Source organism: Mytilus galloprovincialis, chromosome 5 (assembly GCF_965363235.1).
Source record: "Mytilus galloprovincialis chromosome 5, xbMytGall1.hap1.1, whole genome shotgun sequence".
NCBI classification, from domain to species: Eukaryota; Metazoa; Mollusca; class Bivalvia; order Mytilida; family Mytilidae; genus Mytilus; species Mytilus galloprovincialis.
Window position 1 is genome coordinate 88,263,106 of NC_134842.1, and position 18,863 is coordinate 88,281,968.

The window sequence follows — 18,863 nt, forward strand, 5'->3', positions numbered from 1 at the left end:
TAAACAAAAACATAATAAGCATTCTGTGAAAGTAAGGACTAGTTTTGAAGCTATGAAATGCAATATTTATTTGTGTTAACACTTTTCAAATTATCAATATGTTTCTTTTATGTTATGACATATTTTATGAAAATCAAAAAGATCATTTAAGTACAACATTTGTTTAGTATATATACATCTTACTTTTCAACAATCTCCTGGTCATCGTTTTCATCTTGGTGATGGGTAAAGTCAAATGACGCATCAAGTGGTAAGGGCGATAGAGGATGCACACTGGTTGTTCTATTTAAAGGCGTCTGAGGTTCATCGGGCAGTGAAGGGCTGATTATTCTTGATGTATGATATGTTTGTGGCCGCAAAAATGACTGTTCTGGTGCCAAACTAACAACGTTATATGTCCTGTTAGGTGACAATGGCGACAGAATACGCCTTTGCACTCGAGGTAAGCCATTTCGACATGGCGTGTAACTTGGTGACGCTGGAGTTGCATTGTTTGTTGAACTGCTTGCAACTGTATTTGATGTTGGTTGTTCTATTGATGCCTGTTCTGGTGCCAAACTTGCAACGTTAAATGTCCTGTGAGGTGACAATGGTGGGAACACTCACACAATGGTCTGTGCCCATTTTTGGACGAAAGTATAAAAATATTAAAGCGGATATACAGAGCAATTCGTGAAACAATTTAAAAATATTAAAAGACTATGATAATATTGTTAGTTCCTTACCAGATATATATGTACTTTTTACGCAATAAATTTAAAAAGAGGTGGTACTTCACATTATATTTGGTATGCATTTGTCACATGGAGTTCAGCAGCATTAACTCAAGCTGCTTTACTAACGGGATATCATAAAAATGTTATCAGGCTGTCATTAAATACCGCTGCTATTAAACTCCGAACCGTACATGGACTCTCGAATACGACAAAACACAATCTTTTTGGTGAAACGTCCAGTAAAGTCATAAATAACAAGAAGGACATTTAAAAATCAACACGAAAAAAAATACTTTAATTTATTTTTTTTCATTAAAAGGGTATTTATGAAAGTTTTAAAACGGATGAAAACCGAGTTTTGCTATCCGTTTCCGAATCTGCATGAATTATAACCCTTTTATAATTTCCGGTATGTATGTGGTGGCAGAATATAATCCCCAATTAATGTCTAATAGCATCATTGACTTTTCAGACTGCTTTTAAGGGGCATTTTTCGTCTTACTATTCACACTATTTACCAAAAATACTTATGCAATAGTTTTGACAATGAAAAGTTAAATCATAGGCATTATAAAATAATGAATAATGTACAAATGATGTACATGTATATTGTCTTATATATTTATCAAATATGTCACCTAATCATCCATTGAATGTTGATATAAAAGACGGGTGAAAGATACCAGAGGGACAGTCAAACTTATAGATCTAAAATAAACTGACAACGCCATGGCTAAAAATGAAAAAAACAGACAAATAATAGAACACATGACACAACACTGAAAACTAAAGACTAAGCAACAGGAACCCCACCAAAAAAACTGGGGTTGATCTCAGGTGCTCAGGAAGGGTAGGCAGATCATGCTCCACATGTGGCACCCCTCGTGTTGCTCATGTTATAATTTGCTCAAGGTAAATAGTCTATTTCAGTAGGTCACATTCATGAAAAGGGAAGGGGATTGCAGAACTTTACAATGCAAGGAACATATTTGATATCATCTGTGAAACAGTTATTCCATAACAGTCAACCAACTTGTAATGGTGTCTGTAAAATTTACAAAGGGATGATTTCAACTTCACTGTTTGGAACTCTTGGTTTAATAGCTTCCCTGTGAGCAGCAACACTCTAACAAGGTATTCATGATAGGAAATACAAGCTTGGAAATATCGTATCAATTGGGAGATATATCCTCTGTATGCAGGCACTGCTGGAATGTTGCTTTTAAGAAATGGAAAGTTCACAATTGGGAAGCTGAAATCAACTCTTTTGTTGCATAGTTTTGTTTCAACTGACCCTCATTGTCAATTTCTAGATGTATGTCAAGACATGGGGCCGACTTAACTGTATCTGTTGTATCCTTTAATGTCTAGTTCAATGGGATAGATGCCTTCAACATAGTCAACAAATTTTGAATCATTTAGTGAGAGAACATCATCTATATAGCAGAAAGGTAAAGCTAAAGGATATTGCTAACTTCTCAGTCATCTTTCTTTATAAGAAGTTCCTATATAAAGTATGCCTCATAATAATATAGAAACATGTCGGCAAGAAGAGGGATGCAATTGGTTCCCATTGGAATGCAGACAGTCTGTTGAAAAACAAGTCCTCCAAAGGTAGCAAATATGTTGTTAATCAAGAAATCAAGCATCTTGATAATGTCAGTTTCAGAGAAATTTTTGTTTGAATCAGAGTGATCCTTTACAAAGTAGGATTTATCCCTCCATAAGACAAGATACTTGTATAGATCTATGTTGGCCATTCTTTTTTATGAAACAAAGCAATATCAACTCTTTTAATTTGTCCTTTATTTGGAATGGGGAATACTTATGTAAAGTGTAGAAAAGTCAAATGTTTTAATACTATTGCAAGATGAACAGATGAAAGAGTCTTAGATTGTTTGTACTCTAAAAGATCTTTGGAATTTTAAGTATCCACATCCTATCCACGCCACCTCTAGAATAAGCAGTTTCACAATAGATTGCTAATAAAATAGATGTTAATAATTTAGAAAGAGATTTCGTGTAGCACTTAGAAATTATTCGGTTTTTTTATCATTTTATTTACTTTGGGGCCAGACATGCCAGAACGACTTCAGACAGATCTACTGATAAAAAACTCCAATCTCCCTATTTTTTTTATATTTTGTTGAATGAAGACATTTCTTGTCTGGACCTTCCTGCATGTCCAACTTATCATTCTTTTATCATCTTCACAAAACATGATAAAAAAAAAGAAACCGACTTTGAATTTCACCACTATCATCATGATGACTATAGAAAATTAACACATCTAAATTCCAATAAACAAATGATAAAGATTTAGATATCAAAAACCATCTTTTTTTCTCTTTTTACTGACTTTACAGTCTTCCCATATAGATACATGGATAGGAAGATGTGGTAAGAGTGACAATGAGAGAACTTTCCATTCAAGTCACATTTTGTAATAGTTAATTGTATGTATGATTCCAAGTATGTATTCATAATCATATCACCACTGTTTAAACACAATCGCTTGCAAGTTAACATCAATACTCATCTCCAATCACCTTTAACATGTTTAACATGTTTTAAGGATTTTTTTTTTAACAAAGCTTAATTTCAGTGTGTAAGTCAAAAAATGAATAGAATGTTAGAAAAGAATTAGAAGTTGATAAGTGACGTTTAAATTTTATGTAATTTGATTTATTTCATGGCATGTGTAAAAATGTTGTTTGCCTGGGGTTGGTTGTCTTTTTTGTATGTTTTTGACCATGTTTCATGTATGTCATTCCTTGTGCATGTTGTGTTGACCCAAATCCTTGCATGGGAGGGTAACGCTATAGCAGTTTAACTACTAAGTTGGATTTATTATTATTTTATAGACCAACACTTCACTGATTTATTCAATTTTCCCAGTCTTTGTTTATTCACAGTTATTATCAAAAATAATTTTATGATGTTCTTTTTCAGGTGAAATTAAATGCTATCTACAAGATTATTTTCGACACTTAGATCAGTGAAAGTAATGGAGTTGAAAGAAGTTGTAAAAAAGTTGAATCAGTTTGCCCCAACTTCACTGGCAGAGAAATGGGACAATGTTGGACTATTAATAGAGCCATCATCACCACTACAAGTACACCTTAATATATATTTATTTACAAATAAATCTTACAAAGATGAGAGATTGAACATATTTTAATAAGATTGATTTTGTACAATAGCCTAGCCCTTGTACAAACATAAATTTAGAAAATAGCAAATTGTGAAGATCACTTTTTATACGCCCGTCTTTTAGACGGGACGTATTATGGTATACCGTTGTCCGCCCGTCCGTCTGTCCGTCCGTCGTCCACACTTCGGACAATAACTCAAAAACACTTTCACCAATTTCCATGAAACTTAAGTGAATTGTTTATATCTATTGACGTAAGCTCCCTTTCGTTTTTTTTTTTAATTTCAGATTTTAAGTTTTGGATTTATGGGGCTTTATTCATAAAAAAGGGGGGATTTTCAACACTTCGGACAATAACTCAAAAAGGCTTTCACCAATGTCCATGAAACTTTGGTGAATTGTTTATATCTATTGATGTAAGCTCCCTTTCAATTTTTATAAATTTCAGATTTTAAGTTTTGGATTAATGGGGCTTTATTCATAAAAAAAGGGGGGTTTTTAACACTTCGGACAATAACTCAAAAAGGCTTTCACCAATGTCCATGAAACTTTGTTGAATTGTTTATATCTATTGATGTAAGCTCCCTTTCAATTTTTATAAATTTCAGATTTTAAGTTTTGGATTTATGGGGCTTTATTCATAAAAAAAGGGGGATTTTTAACACTTCGGACAATAACTCAAAAAGGCTTTCACCAATGTCCATGAAACTTTGGTGAATTGTTTATATCTATTGATGTAACAAATAATACTTAATAAAATCTGATGAAAACATAAAATTTGTAAAACTTTAGTTCAATTTAAAACATTAAATTTCTTGTAAAAAATAGGTTCCATGAATGTCATACGTTTGTACTATTATTGAATGGTTGCAAGGATGAAAGCACATTAGCAGTCCCTGAGATACTAACTGTTCCCTGAGGCATATATCATTTTATGATAACATTTTTACTATCTAAGCTATGGATAAAAATCAAATACTGTTTTTGCATATAGGATGTTTTACTCTTGTTAAAATTGGTTGCAATTGAAATCACAAATGATACCTTAGCATTGCAGCTTTTTTTATAGACTATGAGCAATATACCCCAAGAAAATTACCTTCTTTCAAACTACTATAAAATTTGGAAATCAGCCATAGAATTACTAAAACCCATAATCATATATCACTTTCCTTATATTGCATTGAAGACTTCTATGTTATATGCCAATGTTAATGATATTTGTTTTTTATGCTAAATATTGAAAAGCTGAACTAGGTTTAATCATCAGTGTCTTCTTCACTGTAATCACTGTCCTCATCATCAGAAAAATCCTCATTTTCATTCTCAGAAGAGGCCTCCTCATCATCAATGAAATCTTTATCTTCATCATCAATGAAATCCTTACTTTCATCACCTACTTCCTCATTTAGATCATAACTTTCAGTAGAGTCACTTTCACCATCTTCACTTTCCGTGTTATCTTCTTGCTGCTCCTCATTGTCATTGTAGTCTTTTTTTGCCATTTTTATACGCCCGTCGTCAATGAAATCCTTACTTTCATCACCTACTTCCTCATTTAGATCATAACTTTCAGTAGAGTCACTTTCACCATCTTCACTTTCCCTGTTATCTTCTTGCTGCTCCTCATTGTCATTGTAGTCTTTTTTGCCATTTTTATATGCCCGTCGTCTTTCAAACAACGGGCGTATCATGCGCTAAAGCGCAGCCCTTTATTAAAAGTATATGGTGTAAATAAATTTGAGTAATCTAATACCACAAATAAAGTGCCTTCAAGATAAAAAAAAATATCAGATCTATTAGGATTTTTTTCATCATTTTGATTCCTAATGCTATAACAACTGATAGAAAACAAAGAATAACCATTGTTTTTTTAAAAGACCAATATACAGTCATTACATGATTGTTAAGTTAAATAAACATACAAGCAAAGACACCACAACAATCACAAAACATGTCAGATAGAGATAGTGCTGTACATGTATGCAAATGAATATAAATGCATCTGTTAACCTAATTTTACATGAATAAGTGAAAATATGGCTGTCTTTGGGAAGTCAATGTTGATTAAAGATATCCACAAAATACATTGAATAGAGAATCTATCCAACTAAAATAAGATTACTTCTAAAGTACTCATGATTTCCTTAAAAAAATTCTTTCTTTAACATGTTTAATGTCACTATTTCAGTTTAATTTGTTATATTTACCAGGTTAAGAAAATCATGCTGACTAATGATTTAACCCCTCCTGTAATGGAGGAAGCTGTTGCCAAGGGAACCAATCTAATCATTTCATATCATCCACCAATATTTACTGGAATGAAATGTGTCACTCAGAAATCATGGAAGGAGAGAGTTGTGACAACATGTTTGGAGAATAGGATAGGAGTTTTCTCCCCTCATACAAGCTATGATTGTGTACAAGATGGAGTAAATGATTGGTTGATAAAAGCATTTGGTAATGTATGATATGTAAATGATTGATGTCAATTTAAATTTGTTTAGTTATTATTCCTAAGTTTTTCTAGATAGGAAGTTTTTATTTTTGTACATTTTGTATGACCCACAAGAAGATTAATTTTAGTTGAGTTGAATCCACTGTTGCATAAGAGATTATTTAATTTGATCACTTTTCAAGGTTAGATAACTTTCTATTGAGGAAGAGTTACTCATCAGAGGCTAAATACATGAATAAAAATTAATAAATATTCCTGTTTGACATTTTCAAAGACAGTCTTACAAACAAAGTCAAAGTAGAACTAATAACACATGGTCCAGATAGTCTAATTTGTGTCTATAATATAAAAATATTTGTTGGTTAAACCTGTTTAATTTTATGTGCACACAAAGTCTAGTTGATAGTTCTAGGTCTTCATTTAGAAAATACAAATCTATTGTATTTATGTGTATTTCAGATGTTGTTGATGTCAGACCTATACAAAATGCAATGGAACTTCACAGTAACATGTCAAATAGTATAAGTTGTTGTGTACCAAGAACACAGTTTGACCAGTTACAGGAAGAGTTATCTGGCATTCCTCATATTAGGTTACCTCGCCTTTCTGCGTAAGTTGTGTTGTACCATCCAGTTGCAGCAAGGTCCGTGTAACACTTATCAATTCAAAGTTTTAAAAAGTTTTGAAATTTTGGATTTTTGGAATTTTGATCAAAGTTTTAAAATATCAAAATTTCAAATTGTGTAAAAGTTTTGAAATTTTGAAATTTTAACCAAATTATTAAAATACTAAAATTCTAAATATTGTTTTTAAATTTGATAGTTAAGGATTTTGATCAAACTTCTAAAATAATTAACCTTACGTGCAATGTTGATTATTTCACTTTATGAAAGTTTGATTTTTTAAATTTTTGATTAAAATATCAAAAATAGAAAAAGGGCAAAAAGAGGGGTACCTGTAAAAAGCGAAACGAAATAAAAGCGGAACGAAACGAAACAATATGATTGAAAACATACTGATACTTAAAAGTTAATGTATGAAATAAAACCACAGACAGACAGTTGTAAGCGGTGAAAAATTGGATTACAAAATAAATATTTCTCAAAAGAAGAGAATTCATTTCAAAACAAGACGTACGGATCTGATATTGGCCATTTTACTTGCTGGTTTTTCTAGCACCCATATTTTAAGAGAAACAGGAGTAACAGAAAAACTGAACAACTCGCAGTAGGTCAAATAGTATGTTTAGGTTGAGCATGTATATATATTTTCTACCGAACTCTAAGCAATAGAAAGGCTCAATACACGGTGTATTATCTCTTTTGATTTCAAATTTTTCTGTTTTGCTCTACGACTTCTTACTTTCTGCAATCATGTTGGCTAAAGACTATATCATTTAATCTGTTCTTTGTAAGTTGTTGGCCCTTAATATTCAGTTGTGAGCGTTCCCTAAGAAGGTCGATCCAGAAAAGCGCGTCGGTTGTAACTTTTAAGGTTATGTTTTCATTTTTATCGGTTGTATGACGATCATAATTATATTGCCTTGTATCAATGATTTTAGTTAATATTTTTTTGGTACGGTAGGAATACTGAATGCATGGTGTCCCAATTAAGGTTGTTCTAGTCTACAATGTGATAGGTTTTTGATATATATATATTATATATATATATATCTTATTTACGCTGAAATTAGACCAAATATTAGTAGATTGGAGCCAAGATATTGTTACAAGGTATCTACATAAACTCATCATAGATGGATACCGGGATATAAATTTTGCCGGTTTTTGCACCAGACACGCCGCGTTTCGTCTACAAAAGACTTATCAGTGACGCTCGATGCAAATAAAGTCAAATAAAATTAAAAAGGCCAAATAAATTAAACGTTTATATCAAACTTATAGCTCTGGTTTTGTAAAAGTTGAAACCATTCATATCATATATAAACGTATACCATTAACATTATTTTCAGCATTCATATGTATGTAATAGTTGCCGCTGTACTACATTAAGCGCCCATCTATCTATTTGTAGGTGTCGGCATTTTGAAAATTGAAAATTCTTTTCAAATTAAAGTTTATATCAGCGATATACTTAATAAAATTGTTAGCGCTTCGACAAAACAACAACACCCCACTTTTAAAGTTAAATGGTTGCCCCCTTATAGACAACGTTTGGACTGGTTATCATATACGTACATGTAGCTCCATTATGGGTCCTAGATCAACCACTGTTTTTAAATACTGCGAGTTGGTCAGTTTTCATTGTTACTTCTAAATGTTTGGCACTGGGAACACCAAATAGCTCTGAATTATTTATCTCAAACGCTAACCTTATATAAGAGATTTAAATCAACTTATTTAATTCCGGTTTAAATAGGTTTAACACAAGTTTTTTGATAGATGCACAACCTTAAAATTTCAGAATACTGTTATCCCATGTGATGTCTTATACGTTTTATATATATATAAAAAAAAAAGGTTCTTCTTTCCATTATCTATTTTGTAATTAAACATGATTTATTATATTTTGTGCTATTTATTTATAACTAAGAATGATTGTTATCAGAGCCGTGTTTACATCAGTGTTTACAGGTACCCCTCTTTTCGCCCCTTTTATTTTTTTGATATTTTAATCAAAAGTTTAAAAAATCAAACTTTCAAAAAGTGAAATAATCAAAATTACACGTAAGGTTAAATATTTTAGAAGTTTGATCAAAACCCTAAACTATCAAATTTAAAAACAATATTTAGAATTTTAGTATTTTAATAATTTTGTTAAAATTTCAAAATTTCAATACTTTTACACAATTTGAAATTTTGATATTTTAAAACTTTGATCAAAATTCCAAAAATCCAAAATTTCAAAACTTTTTAAAACTTTGAATTGATAAGTGTTACACTGACCCAGCAAGAATTATCTGACATTCCTCATTTTAAGTTACCTCCCATTTCTATGGAAGTTTTTTTTTTATTGAAGACAGGTGTTATGCATAAATGAAAAGTAATAGGTTGGATGGAACCAGCAGTAAAATTTTCAACAACTGAATTTAAAAAAGTAAAATATTTTGGCCACAGGGACCTGTCAGAGGCGTATCCCTAGATTGTTCTACATTATGCATTAGTTATATTGTTAAGTGGAATTAAAAAACAAGAATTTTTAAGAAAAATAGTTTATTATTCATTCAAAGTGTGTCTATGAGCTATAAATCTTGAGTTATCTCCCATCCCACCTGAGTTATCTCCCATTCCACCCAAACTTTTTATTTCCTTTATTTAAGAATTGTCTCATTGGCAATCATTATATCTTCTATACTTTTACCAGATCTGTCAGAAAATTTGAGAGACCTTCAAATCAATAATCCATTGCTGCAAAAAAACTTCTGAAAGTTCATCTAGAGTGGATGCTTGAATGTACTTGTTTTCTATTTTGTATTCTAGTGTACTGTATAGCATGTCCTATTAAACACTTTTTAATCATGGAAGAAGTATTTGTTGTTGGACCACTTTTTTGACCCATGTAATTGAAATTGAAAATAAAAGATCATCATAATATCATTCAAGTGATAAAATAAATGAGTTTCTTTTTACTTGATATCTGTTAAGACAAACCGTTCTATTATTGGTGCCCATACTAAGACGGAAAATGACTTTTATACAGACTTTGAATGGTTGTGTACTTTTGCTCCCAACTGTTGAATAATGTATTTTCATCTGACAATATCAATTTTGTACATGTAAATTAATGTGGTTGTACTATTATGTTTATTGATAATGTTCACATACCACCATTTTAGTTACCTACTATTATGAAATGACTGTATGTGTTGCTCTCCGCCTATTGCAGTTAATTAAAATTTCTGACCAAAGTGCAATTTGTTTTATCAACCCAAATTTTTATTATGAATGTTGCAAATTATATTGAATCAATGCCTCATATATTCTTTCACAGAAAACCAGATTTTACAGAAATTTTATGTTAATTTTACAGTGAAACAGATGACCTAATGATAACAGTTGGTTGTTCACAGAACAATGTTAGTAAAGTGGTTAATGTAATGAACAAGTATACAGCACAGTTCATTGAGGTTAAACAGATGTCAAAGGTCAGTTCATAGAGGTTAAATAGATGTCAAAGGTCAGTTCATATCAAACCTTTGAATTGCTTGAAATTTTTCAGGGTGAAATTGCAAAGTTCTGCAAACACAAGGAAGATTAGTTTTTGATTACTCTTGGTGTTGAAAATTTACTCTAATTGTGGTTGTGGATGATTCATAGAATTATCTCCATTATATTTGATATGTAGGAGGGTCCTAATCATTGCTAATGGGGGTACCTTTATGAAAAATAATGATAAAAATTCTTGCCAAATGAAGTTAAGGTAACTTTTGGTACATAATGATAAAATGTACACTTACTCATTGTTACTTTTAGATGATAAAAAAAATCAACTGATTTTGACGATAACATTAATTATTTGAGAATCTTTCGAATCACAATTAGGATATTTTGAGGAATCACAGTAAAAGTTTAACTTATTTGACGCTAACAGGAGCTGAAAATGACTGATTGAAGCCTGACGGTAAAGGGCATATGATTCCTACCCTTATGTAGTAGTTAATCATAAAAAAAAACTTATTGAAGACTCCAGGATTATGAATTTGTATGCCAGACATGTTTTTTAAATACAAAAGACCCATCAGTAATGCTGGCATCAAAAAAAAGTTATAAAACTAACAAAAGCACAAAATTGAAGATCTAACCATTAAGGACAAAAAAAAATCCAAACTATTTGACAGATAAATAAATTTGAGTTATTATTGTATAGCAATATAATATTACCCACAGAAAGTAACCAAAAGTTAGCGTGCAATAGATTCTAATATTGCACTAGTGCAATAAATCTTCAAAATTCATGACGTCATCAACGACAAAATGTTAGTTTAAACCAATTTTTACTTTCAAATATTATATTTCTATACAATAAAAGGGTTATTGCATGAATATTGGGGAATGTTGTCCTCGTAGAACAGATATTGCACTCGCAAGCTCGTGCAATATAAAATTCTACTCATGACAATATTCCCCAATATTCATGCAATAAACCTAATAATGGCCTATATTATAGGATTTAACGCATTTTTAAAGGAATTTATTGGTGTATAAACTCGACCAATTCCCTCACAAACAAATAAATTCGGACTTTTACGATATGTTTGTGAGTGACTTGGTCCAGTTTATACACCAATACATTCCTTTAAAAAGGCATTTAATCCTTATAATTTTTTTAATTTGGAGGTATGGAATATATTTTTCCACACTCATTACCTCTATAATATATTGTATATTTATGTCATCGAATAGACCTGGCGCATGCATATGTTTGTTGGTTAACGCAAACATTGTACTCAATATAAAAAGTAAACTGCAAAAATTCTTATTATCATTCAAACGAATGTTTTTGTGTACTATTTTATTTACCAATTAATGTGCAGTGAAAAAAAATTTTGTTTACGTCAGTGTTATTATCGTTGCCATCTTACTTACATTGGTTACGAAAAGAAGTTCGGTCAAACTCGTCTATTTAAAAAAAATAACCAACATCAAGATCAACTACCAGAAGTCTTCTAGACCAATCATATCAACGTATTCCCTAATATGCAAATCATATAAGAATTATAACCTCATATCAGAAGCAACCGCTGGGCTTGAAAGTGAATCACTGAACATGAGGGGAGTTATTTTGATAGTATGGCAACTACGGCTGTAGTGAACAAAGCTTCTTAAGCAATATTATAAAAGGTTGATCCAATTTATCAGAAATAAAGAATCAAAAGGCTTATTGACTCAACATAATAAATATCTTTTATTATATACTAAGTAGTAAATACAGATAAATTGTATGTGTAATACAACCATTGGCAAGCTTGCTGTATCAGCCACCCGTTATGATATCGATATCAGCACGGTTACAAAAGCTTTATCACACCTTTAATTTGTCGATTGCGGTCACTGTTGCAAAGGTTTTAAAATCCCTAATCTGTATGACGTCATGTCAAACCTATAATCTGTATGACGTCATTTCAAACCTCCTTATCTGTATAACGTCATGTCACATAAAAAAACATCTACTTGAGGTATATATATATAATAAAGTGTATATGATATGGCTTTTTCAATATCACACACCTTATCAACCCTCAACCAATATAATCCCTCGAGCAGAGCTCTTGGGATTATATTGGTGTCTCGGGTTGATACGGATGCGATATTGAAAAAGCCATATGATATTCTCTATATAATACTGTAGTTCTTGTGTAGTGATATTGGAAACAATTTACATTGTTCTTTTGATTGTAAATTATCATAGGTACCTAAGGCTGGATATGGTATGGGAAGAATAGGGAAACTAAAGAACAAATTAACAGTAGAGGAAGCAATACAGAAAGTCAAGTCACATCTACAACTAGATTCTATAAGGATAGCTAAATCTCCAGGTATGATATAGCTGAATAATACAAACTTCATCAATAAAACATTGGTCTATACACTTTAGGCCACGGTTTTTTAATTTGTTGGTTTACAGATTTTCCCCATGAAAAAGTAGGGTTGGTTGGTCGGGAAAAACAAATTAAAAAAATATCTTTTTAGGCAGAAAAATATGCAAAATAAATATATTTTTCACCTTGCTAGGATTATGTTTATTATGCTATTTTGTCATAATTCCTTAAATTTTAGTTCGATGAAATATTATTGATCAGCTGTCATAAACATCCCATGACATTGTCTAATAATTTCCCGGAAAAAGGGGGGTGCACGGACAAAGACGAAATTAAATCGTCATTACACAATTAACAAAAACAGATTAGCTAATAGCCCTGAATCAATTTCAGAAAACTTGTTGAATAATTATCTTCAAGCAAGAAAACTGATAAAGAAAAAAATGTAAAGAAGTTGTACGAACACGTGTTAAAAACGTATTAGACTCGTCCACTTGAAAAACGAGAATGTCGGGTTAATCTGTTGTCATGCATTCCCGTTTTTTATCCAAATGACAATATTTTTTTTTTATCTATGAAACAAGAAAATTCCAAATGATTTGTTAATATTCAGTACTTTAACTTGATGTCTTCCACCTGTCCACATTTGGACAAGTCTATTTATATGAGATGATGCATCTTACGGACTGATGACAAATACGGGAAACGAACTTATTGTGTAATTGGTTTTCAACACAGGTTTCGTTCCGCAAAATTATTTGCGCAAACGACATTTCAAGGTCAGTTATAATTGATTTGTCTATTTTTAGAAATGTAAACTGGAAGTTTTATTTTTTCACAACAGAAAGTGTTTTCAATTTTTATAGTGATTAATGCATTTCATTTCATAAAAAAAGGATATTTTAATTATTTTTCAGGGATAATGCATTTGTTAGGGTCGGCGGGAATAAAAAAGCACGAAAAGTCAATTTTATTTTTATTCTGGAAATCGGCAAAATCGGGTAGGCGGATCCGTAAACCAACAAATTAAAAAATCCTGGCCTTATTACTTTCATGTAAGATTTTTTCAGAATCAAATTTCAAACTTAAAAACTGGTATAAGCCCATCTTTAAGTTGAAAGTTACTATGATTTTGTTTGAAAACATATCTCGATAACAAATTTTGTAAAATTGTTTTTGCCAATATAGCTAATATGTCCCCTACCGACGAAGTTGAAGGGGACTTAAGGTTTGCAATCCGTCCGTCTGTCTGTCTGTCCATCCGTCAGTCAGACAAATCAGCTTTCCACACTTTTTTTCTTTGTTCTTAAAGATATTGATTTGATATTTGTTATATGGTTTTATCATGACAAGTTATAGATCAAGTTTGAATTATGGTCCATAAAAAAAATCTATATCTAATGTTAGAGTACTATGTTAAACCATTTTTTGTCGAGCCTTCGACTTTAGTCGAAAAAGCGAGACTAAGCGATCCTACATTCCGTTGTCGTCAGCATCGTCGTCGTCAGCAGCGTCCACAAATATTCACTCTGTGGTTAAAGTTTTTGAAATTTTAATAACTTTCTTAAACTATACTGAATTTCTACCAAACTTGGACAGAAGCTTGTTTATGATCATAAGAAAGTATCCAGAAGTAAATTTTGTAAAAATAAAATTCCATTTTTTCCGTATTTTACTTATAAATGGACTTAGTTTTTCTGCGAGGAAACATTACATTCACTCTGTGGTTAAAGTTTTTAAAATTTTAATAACTTTCATAAACTATCCTTGATTTGTACCAAACTTGGACAAAAGCTTATTTATGATCATAAGATAGTATCAAGAAGAAAATTTTGTAAAAATAAATTTCCACTTTTCCATATTTTACTTATAAATGGACTTAGTTTTTCTGCGAGGAAACATTACATTCACTCTGTGGTTAAAGTTTTTAAAATTTTAATAACTTTCATAAACTATCCTTGATTTGTACCAAACTTGGACAGAAGCTTGTTTATGATCATAAGATAGTATCAAGAAGAAAATTTTTTAAAAATAAATTTCCACTTTTCCGTATTTTACTTATATTGAAGTTATAAATGGACTTAGTTTTTTTGCCAGAAACAAAACATTCACTCTGTGGTTTAAGTTTTTAAAATTTGTATAATGTTCTTAAACTATCCTGGATTTCTACCAAACTTAGACAAGAGCTTGTTTCTGATCATAAGATATTATTCAGAAGTAAATTTTGTAACAAAAAAAATCAGTTTTTCCGTATTTTACTTATAAATGGACTTAGTTTATCTTCCAGTTAACATTACATACAGTCTGCAGTTAAAGTTTATAAAACATTTATTAGATTCATAAACTATCCTGGATTTTTTTACCAAACTTGGAAGCTTCTTTCAATTAAAAGACAGTATCGAGAGGGAAATTTTGATTGATGTTTTTCCTCGTTTTTGTTGAGTCTGCGATTAACAGCAAAAGTAGGCGAGACACTGGGTTCCGTGGAACCCTTACGAATTTTCTATACAAAGAGAGATAACTCATTTTTTTAAAGAAATTCTTTAGTAAATAGTTTGAAACATTTGTGCCAGTTTGTGTGTTTGTTATTTTGTATTAACTAATTTTCTGAATGCTATATATATAAAAAAAATAGTATTAAGTGATATTGATTGATAATTGGTATATAGTTTTATTATGACAAGTTCCAGATCAAGTTCAAATTTTTGTTTTGGTCTGATAATTTTCTGCATGTTATGGTCCTTGGACTTGAAAAATTCACTCATATAATCAGTTATTCACACTGTTTTTAGTCATGCTTAAATAAAATGACTTGATATTTACTTTTTGTTTACACCATGACAAGTTATAGAACAAGTTAGCATTTTGTTCCAGTATAATGTAATTGTTCCCCAGTAGGTGACTATGTATTGCCATGCAATACTCTCAGAATGCTTGTCTGTATTACTAATGGAATATAAACTTAGTTTTAATGATCCCCATTTTTAATAATCATTGATGACGATAACAGTAACTGTAAATTGTGCCAATGATATCTAAATATAGAAATTTTGACAAAACACTTTGAAGTTTGGTTGTACCTTTTTGTATTTTCCATTTGGAAAGTTTTTCAAATGAAAATAACATTATATACATGTATAATATAAATTTGTTTCAATCACAATCACATTTTATCCGTGCAAAATAAAGAACTGATTTCCAATTTATTTTTGATTGCAGATTCAAACACTTTAGAGACTGTGGCAGTTTGTGCTGGGTCAGGTGGAAGTTTGTTAAAGGATGTACGTGCATCATTATATTTGACAGGTGAAATGTCCCATCACGACGTACTCCATGCTGTATACAGTGGGTCAAATGTGATATTATGTGACCATAGCAACTCTGAACGAGGATTTTTAAAACATTTGAAAATGAGTCTAGAACCCCAGCTTCCTGGAGTAGACATATTTGTATCTGCTGTTGACAAAGATCCATTAGAAATTGTTTGATTTACAATAAATTATTACTTAATGTATGCTTTGTATATTAGATCAAGTATGACCTTTTTAGTTCCCTTTTTTTCCCTTTGTAGATGAATATGGCTTCTATGTGTATGTCCCTGTTTGTTTTTATTCCTTTTATAGTTTTTAAGCTCATACATTCTTGGTTTCCAAAGTTTTGTGTTCTTAGCATTCCTGTTGAAGATAAATCCCATAAAAGCATTTGGACCCAAAAAATTGAATCAAATAATATATTCATTCTTTGAAATTTAAAAAAAAAAAGTCAATTCAGAAACCACTTAAACCTTTGAAATTATACATACAGTGGGCATGATTCTAGAAAACTGAATATGCCGGTATTTACTTTTGCAAAAATTTTCTGCTCTAAAACTACTGTTATCAAACATCGCCATTAGGTTGAAAAAAAGTTGTTGGACAACCTTCCTTTTCAACCAAGATGGTGGACATGGTTTTAAAATAGTAGATAGGGGTAAAATGCAAGTTTTTTGTTTATTATTTTGAAAACCCCTACATGTATTTTAAAATAGAAACAATCTGAAAGGGATAAAAATGGTCAGAATCCTATCAGTGGTTTTCTTAAGGCACCCCAGGTTCCTCCACACATCAAAGCTAACTGCCATGATTTACCACAATAGTGCTGAAAATTGTTTTAAACACCAATCAATCAATAAATAAGAGCCTCTAGTTTATGTGACATACTTTTGACCTAATCACCTATAGTTCAAGGTTCATTAAAGAATGTTAGGTTTTTTTCGTTTGATCTTTTTCCTCAGCGCTATAAACAATAGATAAATTACATTTGGTGTATGTAATCAGAGGCGGATTTAGGGGTGGGGGCCAGGCCCCCCCCTTTTTGGAAAAAAATGGGTTGCTTATATAGAGAATCACTGAAGCATGACTAAAGTGGGTCCCCTCTTAAGCAGTCAGTGGGCCCCCACTTATGAAAATTTCTAGATCCGCCACTGGTAATGATTGTAAGTTGTACATGCCTGCCTGGCATTGGTTTCAAATTGCCATTAATCTTATTTTTATGGTTCATTGGTCAACAATAAGTTTCTGTGATTATGTCAGTTCACCAGTTACTATATATGTGCATCAGGTCACCTTTAGTATGGAATGAATTGAAGGTGTATATGGCAATCTTGCAGGTTTCATATTACCTTGACCTCATTGTTCAGGGTTAAGACTTGTGATTTTTTTTTCTTTCTCATTTACTTAAAGCAATATAACCACTATATTTGAGTGAATGGAATGATTTCAGGTTGTACATGTCTGTCTGGTATAGTTCATCTGACCTCAGTCTTCACGCTTAGTGGCAGCCCAGGCATGTAAAATTGTTATCCGGCCTGTAAAAATCATATTTACAGGCCAACAGAATCTAACTAAAATTTTTCAAAAACTGAGCTCTGGGCCTGTAGATTTAACAGTTCATCTTGAAGACTGTGACCTTGACCTCATTTCCATGGATCAATAATAATGTTGGGTTTATGTGAGTAATACTTGTAGTAAAACCTTCATATTATAGACTTTTAATATAAATTCAATCATAAGTAAAGCAGACAAGACAATTTAGGGGTTGCACTCGTGTTGATAACAAACAGGTTATTTTTTTAAAAATAAGCCCAACTCTAAATTGCTTCAGGTCTATATAAAACGAGTACAGAAGACTATCTACGATCTACCATCTTCAAATATTGCTACAAATAACAATAATTGAGAATCCCTTGATTACATTTTTGCAAAGCATCAATATCCAAAAGGATTTTTCTGCACTTTTTGGTACAGTTATTCCAACTGCTGTTTAAAACCCGAGACTACTATAACAAAAAAAATAGTAGTCTCAGTTTAAACAAATACTTTTGAACTTGGTGCATTAGTCTTACATTCTTGGTTTTCAAGTTTTTTGGTTTGGTCTTTTTTTTTAGTTTGTCAATCTAGAAAAGTTTCTCACATGCAACATGTTATTAGTGTTATTTCTTTTTTTTCTTTTTTTTTTTTTTTAAAGTAAAACGATCTGTTTGTATGAGGGTCTGGATGAGGTAGAGGGGAGGGGGCTTCTTTCTGTACATTTTAAATGTTTCTCCTTTCTTGATGACTGTTGCCTTTTATACTCTATTTTGTATAAACTAACATATATCTGTATTTTATAAACTATTCTTTTCGATATAGTATATCTCTCAATTTAATGTTTCGGGTCTTTTATGACATCTTATTCCTTTTGGTCCAAGGACACAGTTATCGTCCTTTGGTTTTGATTGTCTTACGAATATAGTCCCTAGTGTGAACAGTGTATAACTTGCATTTTTTAAAACACTTTCCCAATTTATTGATATTTAATGCATGAAATATTAAGTAAGGGGAAGAAATTACATGTTAAAACAATTTGGGTACTGAATCTTTATGGTAAGTAGTGATTTGGTCCAGTAAAAAAAGATTTAAAAAAATTAGCACGTCTCAAGCTGTCAAACTAAATATTTAGACCCCCTTAACACAGAATTGTTAATATTTTGAGTTGGAGCTCATAGAAACAGAGGCA

The 18,863-nt window shown here is 31.3% G+C and overlaps 1 protein-coding gene across 3 annotated transcripts; it reads left to right on the top strand.

Moving 5' to 3' along the window:
• Window positions 1–1,106: 1,106 nt before the first annotated feature.
• On the top strand, window positions 1,107–16,341 carry LOC143076642 (NIF3-like protein 1). Of its 3 annotated transcripts, none has more exons than XM_076252480.1 (7): window positions 1,107–1,125; window positions 3,669–3,831; window positions 6,084–6,330; window positions 6,788–6,938; window positions 10,319–10,433; window positions 12,698–12,824; window positions 16,047–16,341. In XM_076252480.1, the coding sequence occupies exons 2-7, from the start codon at window positions 3,679–3,681 to the stop codon at window positions 16,313–16,315; spliced, it is 1,062 nt and encodes a 353-aa protein (XP_076108595.1). In that variant the 5' UTR covers window positions 1,107–1,125; window positions 3,669–3,678; the 3' UTR covers window positions 16,316–16,341. The 3 variants fall into 3 exon arrangements, with proteins under 3 accessions (XP_076108595.1, XP_076108594.1, XP_076108593.1); XM_076252479.1 differs by lacking the exon at window positions 1,107–1,125 and adding an exon at window positions 1,466–1,850; XM_076252478.1 differs by lacking the exon at window positions 1,107–1,125 and adding an exon at window positions 1,911–2,167.
• The last annotated feature ends 2,522 nt before the right edge of the window (window positions 16,342–18,863 follow it).